Consider the following 12,676-nt stretch of genomic DNA (forward strand, 5'->3'; position numbering starts at 1 on the left):
GAGGCAATGACGCCCCCATAATACACAGGTTGTCCTGGAGGCCATGACGCCCCCATAATACACAGGTTGTCCTGGAGGCAATGACGCCCCCATAATACACAGGTTGTCCTGGAGACCATGACGCCCCCGTAATACACAGGTTGTCCTGGAGGCCATGACGCCCCCATAATACACAGGTTGTCCTGGAGGCCATGACGCCCCCATAATGCACAGGTTGTCCTGGAGGCAATGACGCCCCCGTAATACACAGGTTGTCCTGGAGGCAATGACGCCCCCATAATACACAGGTTGTCCTGGAGGCCATGACGCCCCCATAATACACAGGTTGTCCTGGAGGCCATGACGCCCCCATAATACACAGGTTGTCCTGGAGGCCATGACGCCCCCATAATACACAGGTTGTCCTGGAGGCCATGACGCCCCCATAATACACAGGTTGTCCTGGAGACCATGAGGCCCCCATAATACACAGGTTGTCCTGGAGGCAATGACGCCCCCGTAATACACAGGTTGTCCTGGAGGCAATGACGCCCCCGTAATACACAGGTTGTCCTGGAGGCAATGACGCCCCCGTAATACACAGGTTGTCCTGGAGGCAATGACGCCCCCATAATACACAGGTTGTCCTGGAGACCATGACGCCCCCGTAATACACAGGTTGTCCTGGAGGCCATGACGCCCCCATAATACACAGGTTGTCCTGGAGACCATGATGCCTCCATAATACACAGGATGTCCTGGAGACCATGACGCCCCCGTAACACACAGGTTGTCCTGGAGGCCATGACGCCCCCATAATACACAGGTTGTCCTGGAGGCCATGACTTCCGCAGACCATTCAGGCTTTGCTGTGGGACCAGTCGCCGCCTTCTTGGCCTCCACACGAGACGACTCCCGGATACACCACAATCCGGTGTCAGTGATCGGACGATGGCGACTTCTCCACAAGGACCACAAACAAAGGAAAAATACAAAAATAAACTAAACCTATAAAACCCCCTGAATCCGCCGCCGATCTCCGCCAATCACAGACCGGACCGGTGTCGCTGCGCCCGCGGACGTCGACCTCTCGGAATTCCATTATTTCACCATCAGCGAAACTCGTCAAGAAACAAATTACAAGTACAAAATTCCATCTTCCACCTCCCGAAAAACCGCAGGAAGAAGCGATGAAAGCGCCGCGTCCTCCCCACAATGCACCACGAGAACGGCCAGCTCAGCGCCGGCCACAGAGCAACGACCACACACAGCGGCCGTCTCCGGAGACTGTCAGCTGCCATCAACCGCCACAGCCATCATCTGCCTCACCCACGTGCCAGGTCCACAACAGGGCACCATGGCAACCAGAAAACACTAACATGGGCTGTTTCCCACAACGTCCGCTGCACAGACGCCATGTTCTCGAAGCCTCGCTGATTACTTGGAACGTAACATCCAACCAAATATGGCGGCGTCAAGCTCTGTGATTGGAGTCACAACGTGAGAAACGCTTTGTCCTCTAACGTCAGTGATGGTCTGTGTGCTGATTGGCTGGCTGAGCCATCTCGCACACAATGCGGTGACGCTTATTGGACGGGAGGAGGAGCGCTAGGTGTAGAAAGGCCATGTGATTGGTTACTGAACGCAGCCTCAGGAACTCGGTGCCCGCCCACTAAGCCGCGCCAGCTTTTTGAAAACTGTGACGCTCGGCTGCTGAGAAAAGTAATTGGTGGCTGCGTACGTGACGTCATCGCTATACTGCGAGCCGCGAGCTCATTGGCTGAAGTTTCCGAAGTCGTGGAGATACCGGTGAGAGTGAGGTAAGAGCGCTGGTGAGTGCGCAGCGCGGGGCCACAGAACCGCCGCCCTCTACATGAAGTGATTGTACGGGCGGATCCGCAGGTAGTGTGATCTGTGTGCGGGGCCCCGCAGCCCTCTGCACTGAGTGCGGGGGAGGGTCCAGCTCTGTCCCCGCCCCTGCGCTGCTCATTGCCCCCTGGATTTCCTCCTCCGCAGGTGACGTCATGGAGAAGGTTCGCTGTCCTGAGCACAGTGAGTAGTAACATGGCCGCCCCGGACGCTGCGTGGGCCCTGGTGATTGGTGCCACTAAGTCATGTGACGTCATATGTCTCCAGGGGCCGTATGTCTGCTGAAAACTGGGACACGGGAGGGGCCCAACAAGGGGAGGAGCTTCTACGTCTGCCCAGCCAATGGTGGCCTGAACTGCTCATATACCCGCCCCACAGAGTAAGTGGGAGGAGTCAGGCAATGGTGACTAACCCCCCCCCCCACGTGTAATGTCTCCTCTTCTCCTCCCGTCTTGTGTCGTCGTCCCCTCCTCCTCCTCCCGGCTAGTGTCGTCTCCTCCTCCTCCCGTCTAGTGTCGTCTCCTCCTCCCGTCTAGTGTCGTCTCCTCCTCCTCCCGTCTAGTGTCGTCTCCTCCTCCCGTCTAGTGTCGTCTCCTCCTCCTCCCGTCTAGTGTCGTCTCCTCCTCCTCCCGTCTAGTGTCGTCTCCTCCTCCTCCCGTCTAGTGTCGTCTCCTCCTCCTCCCGTCTAGTGTCGTCTCCTCCTCCTCCCGTCTAGTGTCGTCGTCCCCTTCTCCTCCCGTCTAGTGTCGTCGTCCCCTTCTCCTCCCGTCTAGTGTCGTCGTCCCCTTCTCCTCCCGTCTAGTGTCGTCGTCCCCTTCTCCTCCCGTCTAGTGTCGTCGTCCCCTTCTCCTCCCGTCTAGTGTCGTCGTCCCCTTCTCCTCCCGTCTAGTGTCGTCGTCCCCTTCTCCTCCCGTCTAGTGTCGTCGTCCCCTTCTCCTCCCGTCTAGTGTCGTCGTCCCCTTCTCCTCCCGTCTAGTGTCGTCGTCCCCTTCTCCTCCCGTCTAGTGTCGTCGTCCCCTTCTCCTCCCGTCTAGTGTCGTCGTCCCCTTCTCCTCCCGTCTAGTGTCGTCGTCCCCTTCTCCTCCCGTCTAGTGTCGTCGTCCCCTTCTCCTCCCGTCTAGTGTCGTCGTCCCCTTCTCCTCCCGTCTAGTGTCGTCGTCCCCTTCTCCTCCCGTCTAGTGTCGTCGTCCCCTTCTCCTCCCGTCTAGTGTCGTCGTCCCCTTCTCCTCCCGTCTAGTGTCGTCGTCCCCTTCTCCTCCCGTCTAGTGTCGTCGTCCCCTTCTCCTCCCGTCTAGTGTCGTCGTCCCCTTCTCCTCCCGTCTAGTGTCGTCGTCCCCTTCTCCTCCCGTCTAGTGTCGTCGTCTCCTCCTCCTCCCGTCTAGTGTCGTCGTCTCCTCCTCCTCCCGTCTAGTGTCGTCTCCTCCTCCTCCCGTCTAGTGTCGTCTCCTCCTCCTCCCGTCTAGTGTCGTCTCCTCCTCCTCCCGTCTAGTGTCGTCTCCTCCTCCTCCCGTCTAGTGTCGTCTCCTCCTCCTCCCGTCTAGTGTCGTCTCCTCCTCCTCCCGTCTAGTGTCGTCTCCTCCTCCTCCCGTCTAGTGTCGTCTCCTCCTCCTCCCGTCTAGTGTCGTCTCCTCCTCCTCCCGTCTAGTGTCGTCTCCTCCTCCTCCCGTCTAGTGTCGTCTCCTCCTCCTCCCGTCTAGTGTCGTCTCCTCCTCCTCCCGTCTAGTGTCGTCGTCCCCTTCTCCTTCCGTCTAGTGTTGTCGTCTCCTCCTCCTCCCGTCTAGTGTCGACTCCTCCTCCTCCCGTCTAGTGTCATCGTCCCCTTCTCCTCCCGTCTAGTGTCATCGTCCCCTTCTCCTCCCGTCTAGTGTCGTCGTCCTCTTCTCCTCCCGTCTAGTGTCGTCTCCTCCGCCTCCGTCTAGTGTCGTCGTCTCCTCCGCCTCCGTCTAGTGTCGTCGTCTCCTCCGCCTCCGTCTAGTGTCGTCGTCTCCTCCGCCTCCGTCTAGTGTCGTCGTCTCCTCCGCCTCCGTCTAGTGTCGTCGTTCCCTTCTCCTCCTCCTGGCTAGTGTCGTCGTCTCCTCCGCCTCCGTCTAGTGTTTTTGTCTTCACCTCCTTCTAGTGTCGTCGTCCCCTCCTCCTCCCGTCTAGTGTTGTCGTCTCCTCCGCCTCCCGTCTAGTGTCGTCGTCCCCTTCTCCTCCTCCCATCTAGTGTCGTCGTCCCCTTCTCCTCCTCCCGTCTAGTGTCGTCGTCCCCTCCTCCTCCCGTCTAGTGTCGTCATCTCCTCCTCCTCCTCCCGTCTAGTGTCGTCGTCCCCTTCTCCTCCCGTCTAGTGTCGTCGTCCCCTTCTCCTCCTCTCGTCTAGTGTCGTCGTCCCCTTCTCCTCCTCCCGTCTAGTGTCGTCGTCCCCTTCTCCTCCTCCCGTCTATTGTCGTCGTCCCCTTCTCCTCCTCCCGTCTAGTGTCGTCGTCCCCTTCTCCTCCTCCCGTCTAGTGTCGTCGTCCCCTTCTCCTCCTCCCGTCTAGTGTCGTCGTCCCCTTCTCCTCCTCCCGTCTAGTGTCGTCGTCCCCTCCTCCTCCTCCCGTCTAGTGTCGTCGTCCCCTCCTCCTCCTCCCGTCTAGTGTCGTCGTCCCCTCCTCCTCCCGTCTAGTGTCGTCTTCCCCTTCTCCTCCCGTCTAGTGTCGTCTTCTCCTCCTCCTCCCGTCTAGTGTCGTCTTCTCCTCCTCCTCCCGTCTAGTGTCGTCTTCTCCTCCTCCTCCCGTCTAGTGTCGTCTTCTCCTCCTCCTCCCGTCTAGTGTCGTCTTCTCCTCCTCCTCCCGTCTAGTGTCGTCTTCTCCTCCTCCTCCCGTCTAGTGTCGTCTTCTCCTCCTCCTCCTCCCGTCTAGTGTCGTCTTCTCCTCCTCCTCCCGTCTAGTGTCGTCTTCTCCTCCTCCTCCCGTCTAGTGTCGTCGTCTCCTCCGTCTAGTGTCGTCGTTCCCTTCTTCTCCTCCCGTCTAGTGTCGTCGTCCCCTTCTCCTCCCGTCTAGTGTCGTCTCCTCCGCCTCCGTCTAGTGTCGTCGTCCCCTCCTCCTCCTCCCGTCTAGTGTCGTCGTCCCCTTCTCCCGTCTAGTGTCGTCTTCCCCTCTTCCCGTCTAGTGTCGTCGTCCCCTTCTCCTCCCGTCTAGTGTCGTCTTCTCCTCCTCCTCCCGTCTAGTGTCGTCTTCTCCTCCTCCTCCCGTCTAGTCCGTCTAGTGTCGTCTTCTCCTCCTCCTCCCGTCTAGTGTCGTCTTCTCCTCCTCCTCCCGTCTAGTGTCGTCTTCTCCTCCTCCTCCCGTCTAGTGTCGTCTTCTCCTCCTCCTCCTCCCGTCTAGTGTCGTCTTCTCCTCCTCCTCCCGTCTAGTGTCGTCTTCTCCTCCTCCTCCTCCCGTCTAGTGTCGTCTTCTCCTCCTCCTCCCGTCTAGTGTCGTCTTCTCCTCCCCCTCCCGTCTAGTGTCGTCGTCTCCTCCGTCTAGTGTCGTCGTTCCCTTCTTCTCCTCCCGTCTAGTGTCGTCGTCCCCTTCTCCTCCTGTCTAGTGTCGTCGTTCTCCTCCTCCTCCCGTCTAGTGTCGTCTTCTCCTCTTCCTCCCGTCTAGTGTCGTCTTCTCCTCCTCCTCCCGTCTAGTGTCGTCTTCTCCTCCTCCTCCCGTCTAGTGTCGTCTTCTCCTCCTCCTCCCGTCTAGTGTCGTCTTCTCCTCCTCCTCCCGTCTAGTGTCGTCGTCTCCTCCGTCTAGTGTCGTCGTTCCCTTCTTCTCCTCCCGTCTAGTGTCGTCGTCCCCTTCTCCTCCCGTCTAGTGTCGTTGTCTCCTCCGCCTCCGTCTAGTGTCGTCTTCTCCTCCTCCCGTCTAGTGTCATCGTCCCCTCCTCCTCCTCCCGTCTAGTGTCGTCGTCCCCTTCTCCTCCCGTCTAGTGTCGTCTCCTCCTCCTCCCGTCTAGTGTCGTCTCCTCCGCCTCCGTCTAGTGTCGTCGTCTCCTCCGTCTAGTGTCGTCGTTCCCTCCTTCTCCTCCCGTCTAGTGTCGTCTCCTCCGCCTCCGTCTAGTGTCGTTGTCTCCTCCGCCTCCGTCTAGTGTCGTCTTCTCCTCCTCCCGTCTAGTGTCATCGTCCCCTCCTCCTCCTCCCGTCTAGTGTCGTCGTCCCCTTCTCCTCCCGTCTAGTGTCGTCTTCCCCTCTTCCCGTCTAGTGTCGTCTTCCCCTCTTCCCGTCTAGTGTCGTCGTCCCCTTCTCCTCCCGTCTAGTGTCGTCTTCCCCTCTTCCCGTCTAGTGTCGTCGTCCTCTTCTCCCGTCTAGTGTCGTCGTCGTCCCCTTCTCCTCCCGTCTAGTGTCGTCGTCCCCTTCTCCTCCCGTCTAGTGTCGTCGTCCCCTTCTCCTCCCGTCTAGTGTCGTCGTCCCCTTCTCCTCCCGTCTAGTGTCGTCGTCCCCTTCTCCTCCCGTCTAGTGTCGTCGTCCCCTCCTCCTCCTCCTCCTCCCATCTAGTGTCGTCGTCCCCTCCTCCTCCTCCTCCTCCCGTCTAGTGTCGTCGTCCCCTCCTCCTCCTCCCGTCTAGTGTCGTCGTCCCCTCCTCCTCCTCCCGTCTAGTGTCGTCGTCCCCTCCTCCTCCCGTCAAGTGTCGTCTTCTCCTCCTCCTCCCGTCTAGTGTCGTCTTCTCCTCCTCCTCCCGTCTAGTGTCGTCTTCTCCTCCTCCTCCCGTCTAGTGTCGTCTTCTCCTCCTCCTCCCATCTAGTGTCGTCTTCTCCTCCTCCTCCCGTCTAGTGTCGTCTTCTCCTCCTCCTCCCGTCTAGTGTCGTCTTCTCCTCCTCCTCCCGTCTAGTGTCGTCTTCTCCTCCTCCTCCCGTCTAGTGTCGTCTTCTCCTCCTCCTCCCGTCTAGTGTCGTCTTCTCCTCCTCCTCCCGTCTAGTGTCGTATTCTCCTCCTTCTCCCGTCTAGTGTCGTCGTCTCCTCCGTCTAGTGTCGTCGTTCCCTTCTCCTCCTCCCGTCTAGTGTCGTCTCCTCCGCCTCCGTCTAGTGTCGTTGTCTCCTCCGCCTCCGTCTAGTGTCGTCTTCTCCTCCTCCCGTCTAGTGTCATCGTCCCCTCCTCCTCCTCCCGTCTAGTGTCGTCGTCCCCTTCTCCTCCCGTCTAGTGTCGTCTTCCCGTCTAGTGTCGTCGTCCCCTTCTCCTCCCGTCTAGTGTCGTCTTCCCCTCTTCCCGTCTAGTGTCGTCGTCCTCTTCTCCCGTCTAGTGTCGTCGTCGTCCCCTTCTCCTCCCGTCTAGTGTCGTCGTCCCCTTCTCCTCCCGTCTAGTGTCGTCGTCCCCTTCTCCTCCCGTCTAGTGTCGTCGTCCCCTTCTCCTCCCGTCTAGTGTCGTCGTCCCCTTCTCCTCCCGTCTAGTGTCGTCGTCCCCTTCTCCTCCCGTCTAGTGTCGTCGTCCCCTTCTCCTCCCGTCTAGTGTCGTCGTCCCCTTCTCCTCCCGTCTAGTGTCGTCGTCCCCTTCTCCTCCCGTCTAGTGTCGTCGTCCCCTTCTCCTCCCGTCTAGTGTCGTCGTCCCCTTCTCCTCCCGTCTAGTGTCGTCGTCCCCTTCTCCTCCCGTCTAGTGTCGTCGTCCCCTTCTCCTCCCGTCTAGTGTCGTCGTCCCCTTCTCCTCCCGTCTAGTGTCGTCGTCCCCTTCTCCTCCCGTCTAGTGTCGTCGTCCCCTTCTCCTCCCGTCTAGTGTCGTCGTCCCCTTCTCCTCCCGTCTAGTGTCGTCGTCCCCTTCTCCTCCCGTCTAGTGTCGTCGTCCCCTCCTCCTCCTCCTCCCGTCTAGTGTCGTCGTCCCCTCCTCCTCCCGTCTAGTGTCGTCTTCTCCTCCTCCTCCCGTCTAGTGTCGTCTTCTCCTCCTCCTCCCGTCTAGTGTCGTCTTCTCCTCCTCCTCCCGTCTAGTGTCGTCTTCTCCTCCTCCTCCCGTCTAGTGTCGTCTTCTCCTCCTCCTCCTCCTCCTCCCGTCTAGTGTCGTCTTCTCCTCCTCCTCCTCCTCCCGTCTAGTGTCGTCTTCTCCTCCTCCTCCTCCTCCTCCCGTCTAGTGTCGTCGTCCCCTTCTCCTCCCGTCTAGTGTCGTCGTCCCCTTCTCCTCCCGTCTAGTGTCGTCGTCCCCTTCTCCTCCCGTCTAGTGTCGTCGTCCCCTTCTCCTCCCGTCTAGTGTCGTCGTCCCCTTCTCCTCCCGTCTAGTGTCGTCGTCCCCTTCTCCTCCCGTCTAGTGTCGTCGTCCCCTTCTCCTCCCGTCTAGTGTCGTCGTCCCCTTCTCCTCCCGCCTAGTGTCGTCTTCTCCGCCTCCCGTCTAGTGTCGTCGTCCCCTCCGTCTAGTGTCGTCGTCTTCTCCTCCGCCTCCCATCTAGTGTCGTCTTCCCCTTCTCCTCTTCCCGTCTAGTGTCGTCGTCCCCTTCTCCTCTTCCCGTCTAGTGTCGTCGTCCCCTCCTCCTCCTCCCGTCTAGTGTCGTCGTCCCCTCCTCCTCCTCCCGTCTAGTGTCGTCATCTCCTCCTCCTCCTCCTCCCGTCTAGTGTCGTCGTCTCCTCCTCCTCCTCCCGTCTAGTGTCGTCGTCCCCTTCTCCTCCCGTCTAGTGTCGTCGTCCCCTTCTCCTCCTCCCGTCTAGTGTCGTCGTCGTCCCCTTCTCCTCCTCCCGTCTAGTGTCGTCGTCGTCCCCTCCTCCTCCTCCCGTCTAGTGTCGTCTTCTCCTCCTTCTCCCGTCTAGTGTCGTCGTCTCCTCCATCTAGTGTCATCGTTCCCTTCTCCTCCTCCTGGCTAGTGTCGTCGTCTTCTCCTCCGCCTCCCGTCTAGTGTTGTCGTCCCCTTCTCCTCCTCCCATCTAGTGTCGTCGTCCCCTCCGTCTAGTGTCGTCGTCTCCTCCGCCTCCCGTCTAGTGTTGTCCCCTTCTCCTCCTCCCGTCTAGTGTCGTCGTCCCCTTCTCCTCCTCCCGTCTAGTGTCGTCGTCCCCTCCTCCTCCTCCCGTCTAGTGTCGTCATCTCCTCCTCCTCCTCCTCCCGTCTAGTGTCGTCGTCCCCTCCTCCTCCTCCCGTCTAGTGTCGTCCCCTCCTCCTCCTCCTCCTCCCGTCTAGTGTCGTCGTCCCCTCCTCCTCCTCCTCCCGTCTAGTGTCGTCGTCCCCTCCTCCTCCCGTCTAGTGTCGTCTTCTCCTCCTCCTCCCGTCTAGTGTCGTCTTCTCCTCCTCCTCCCGTCTAGTGTCGTCTTCTCCTCCTCCTCCCGTCTAGTGTCGTCTTCTCCTCCTCCTCCCGTCTAGTGTCGTCTTCTCCTCCTCCTCCCGTCTAGTGTCGTCTTCTCCTCCTCCTCCTCCTCCTCCCGTCTAGTGTCGTCTTCTCCTCCTCCTCCTCCTCCTCCCGTCTAGTGTCGTCTTCTCCTCCTCCTCCTCCTCCCGTCTAGTGTCGTCTTCTCCTCCTCCTCCTCCTCCCGTCTAGTGTCGTCTTCTCCTCCTCCTCCCGTCTAGTGTCGTCTTCTCCTCCTCCTCCCGTCTAGTGTCGTCTTCTCCTCCTCCTCCCGTCTAGTGTCGTCGTCCTCTTCTCCTCCCGTCTAGTGTCGTCGTCCCCTTCTCCTCCCGTCTAGTGTCGTCGTCCCCTTCTCCTCCCGTCTAGTGTCGTCGTCCCCTTCTCCTCCCGTCTAGTGTCGTCGTCCCCTTCTCCTCCCGTCTAGTGTCGTCGTCCCCTTCTCCTCCCGTCTAGTGTCGTCGTCCCCTTCTTCTCCTCCCATCTAGTGTCGTCTTCCCCTCCGTCTAGTGTCGTCGTCTTCTCCTCCTCCTCCCGTCTAGTGTTGTCGTCCCCTCCTCCTCCTCCTCCCGTCTAGTGTCGTCGTCCCCTCCGTCTAGTGTCGTCGTCTTCTCCTCCTCCTCCCGTCTAGTGTTGTCGTCCCCTCCTCCTCCTCCTCCCGTCTAGTGTCGTCTTCCCCTCCGTCTAGTGTCGTCGTCTTCTCCTCCTCCTCCCGTCTAGTGTTGTCGTCCCCTCCTCCTCCTCCTCCCGTCTAGTGTCGTCGTCCCCTCCTCCTCCCGTCTAGTGTCGTCGTCCCCTTCTCCTCCCGCCTAGTGTCGTCCCCTCCTCCTCCCGTCTAGTGTCGTCGTCTCCTCCGTCTAGTGTCGTCGTCTCCCGTCTAGTGTCGTCGTCTCCTCCGCCTCCGTCTAGTGTCGTCTTCTCCGCCTCCCGTCTAGTGTCGTCGTCCCCTTCTCCTCCCGTCTAGTGTCGTCTTCTCCTCCGCCTCCCGTCTAGTGTCGTCGTCCCCTTCTCCTCCTCCCGTCTAGTGTCGTCGTCCCCTCCTCCTCCTCCCGTGTAGTGTCGTCGTCGTCCCCTCCTCCTCCCGTCTAGTGTCGTCGTCCCCTTCTCCTCCTCCCGTCTAGTGTCGTCGTCCTCTCCTCCGCCTCCGTCTAGTGTCGTCCTCTCCTCCGCCTCCGTCTAGTGTCGTCGTCTCCTCCTCCCGTCTAGTGTCATCGTCTCCTCCTCCTCCTGTCTAGTGTTGTCGTCCCCTTCTCCTCCTCCTGTCTAGTGTCGTCGTCCCCATCTCCTCCTCCTGGCTAGTGTCGTCGTCCCCTTCTCCTCCTGTCTAGTGTCGTCGTCCCCTTCTCCTCCTCCCGTCTAATGTCGTTGTCCCCTTCTCCTCCTCCTTCCGTCTAATGCCGTCTCCTCCCTTCGTGTAACATCCCTGGTCGGTGATGGCCGCCGTCCTCTTGCTTGATGTCTCCTCTTCCCTCCAGTCTGCCGGCCTCGCACTGTCTGCTCCATGACGACTCCCAGCTGGACCTTCAAGCTCTGGTGAAGCAGGACGCTGGGAATTACCGGTGAGACTCTCGGTGCTGTAGCTGCTGGTGAGGATGATGGGGGTGATGATGATTTCTCTGGTCTTTGCAGGTTGTATTATCGCTGTATGAAGAGCGATGGGAAGAAGTTCTGCGGCAGCGTTCCCTGGAAGCAGGTAACCACCAGTAGCTGGGTGACCACTGACTGGCCGCCATCACTGCTGTCCTGTGTTTAGCAGCAGTGGTGGGGGAAGAATACATTGCAGGATGAGAACCCTCATGGAGGCCATCATGGCGCCGCTCGGGGGGCTGTCCCTGGAGGATAAACTCCCGGGAGCGCTCACTCATCTGTTGTTATATTCTTCCAGGAGTCAAGCAGCAAAGTCCCACAGAGATATGACCTTCCCCCTGAGATCAAGGAGAAGCCCCCCAGAAACCCCTTCAAGGTTTTAAATGAGGGGCCAAGATTTGCTACCTGGAAACAGATCAGCGAAGAGCAGAAGCGCAGCATTGAGAGCAGTGGTGAGGTGACCACTGGTGGGAAACAGAAGATTAATGGTGAGAGAACTGCTGCTGATCATCGGAAGACGAGCGGCGAGAGAACCGCTGATGATCACGGGAAGACGAGCGGCGAGAGAATTAGTGGTGGAAACCAGAAGACGAGCGGCGAGAGAACCGCTGATGATCACGGGAAGACAAACGGCGAGAGAACCGCTGATGATCAGCGGAAGATGAGTGGCGAGAGAATTAGTGGTGGAAACCAGAAGACGAGCGGCGAGAGAACCGCGGATGATCAGCGGAAGACAAGCGGCGAGAGAACCGCTGATGATCATGGGAAGACGAGCGGCGAGAGAATTAGTGGTGGAAACCAGAAGACGAGTGGCGAGAGAACCGCTGATGATCACCGGAAGACAAGCGGCGAGAGAACCGCTGATGATTACGGGAAGACGAGTGGCGAGAGAACCGCTGATGGTCACCGGAAGACAAGCGGCGAGAGAACCGCTGATGATCACGGGAAGACGAGCGGCGAGAGAATTAGTGGTGGAAACCAGAAGACGAGTGGCGAGAGAACCACTGATGATCACGGAAAGACGAGTGGCGAGAGAATTAGTGGTGGAAACCAGAAGACGAGTGGCGAGAGAACCACTGATGATCACGGAAAGACGAGTGGCGAGAGAATTAGTGGTGGAAACCAGAAGACGAGTGGCGAGAGAACCACTGATGATCACGGGAAGACGAGCGGCGAGAGAATTAGTGGTGGAAACCCGAAGACGAGCAGTGAGACAATCATTGATAATCACCAGAAGACGAGTGGCGAGTACAAATCAAGCAATCAAAAGAAAAGCAGCAAAGAAATGAGGCCCCTAAACATTGTGGAAAAGATAAGTAATGATCAGGCGAGGCAAAGCAATAAGAGCAGCGAGGAGTCCAGGAGAATGTCTGAGGACGGAGACATCATCGAGGAGAAAACCTGGAGCTCCGAGGTCAGGAGGACACGACCTCCCAGTGATGGCGGACATTCTGATGAACAAGCATCATTTCAGGGGTGGAGAGAGAAACGGCTGCCAGCTGGTGTCACCATCAAGAAGAAGCTTCCAGAAGAGACCATCAAGAAGGAAGGAGAGACCTCGGGGGGCCCCAGCATGAGACCTTCTGCTCCCGTACAGGATCTCGTGGAGGAGAAGGACGACGATGTTGTGTTTGTGAGTTCTCAGCCAGGAAGAGAGAAAACATTGGGGAAACAGAGAACCATCACGTCCTTCCCGGGCTTCACCCCTGCGAGCGAGGGTCAGAGCGCTGCAAGCCTGCACTCCATGCTGTCCGTCCAGCTGCAGCAGAAGAAGGTGAGGGGCTCCATCTGGGGGTCACGTGTGGTAAGGCAACTGCACAGCCAGGGCAGAACTGTCCAGGGGCAGGTAGCTGCAGTCCTCATCTTACCCTCCATTGTGGTCGGGGGTGCAGCCTCGCCTTCATCTGCCCCAACAGCTCAGTCACCTCCTCATATTATCCCAATAATTCTCCTGTGCCTGGCTCCACCCTCTCCGTAGGTGTGCCCTCTGTGGCTCCACCCCATCCG

At 59.2% G+C, this 12,676-nt stretch overlaps 1 protein-coding gene across 3 annotated transcripts in view; it reads left to right on the top strand.

Moving 5' to 3' along the window:
• Window positions 1-1,686: 1,686 nt before the first annotated feature.
• TTF2 (transcription termination factor 2) overlaps window positions 1,687-12,676 on the top strand; it is a 42,719-nt gene continuing 31,729 nt past the window's right edge. Inside the window, exons 1-6 of one of the 3 annotated variants that reach the window (XM_077293589.1) lie at window positions 1,687-1,799; window positions 1,996-2,031; window positions 2,116-2,227; window positions 10,558-10,641; window positions 10,712-10,775; window positions 10,968-12,443. In XM_077293589.1, the coding sequence (XP_077149704.1) occupies window positions 2,004-2,031; window positions 2,116-2,227; window positions 10,558-10,641; window positions 10,712-10,775; window positions 10,968-12,443 (1,764 nt within the window). In that variant the 5' untranslated portion in view covers window positions 1,687-1,799; window positions 1,996-2,003. Of the gene's footprint in view, window positions 1,800-1,867; window positions 2,032-2,115; window positions 2,228-10,557; window positions 10,642-10,711; window positions 10,776-10,967; window positions 12,444-12,676 lie in introns of those variants that run through there. The other 2 variants (XM_077293587.1, XM_077293588.1) reach the window with 2 other exon arrangements.

Source organism: Ranitomeya variabilis, chromosome 3 (assembly GCF_051348905.1).
Source record: "Ranitomeya variabilis isolate aRanVar5 chromosome 3, aRanVar5.hap1, whole genome shotgun sequence".
Lineage (NCBI taxonomy): Eukaryota > Metazoa > Chordata > Amphibia > Anura > Dendrobatidae > Ranitomeya > Ranitomeya variabilis.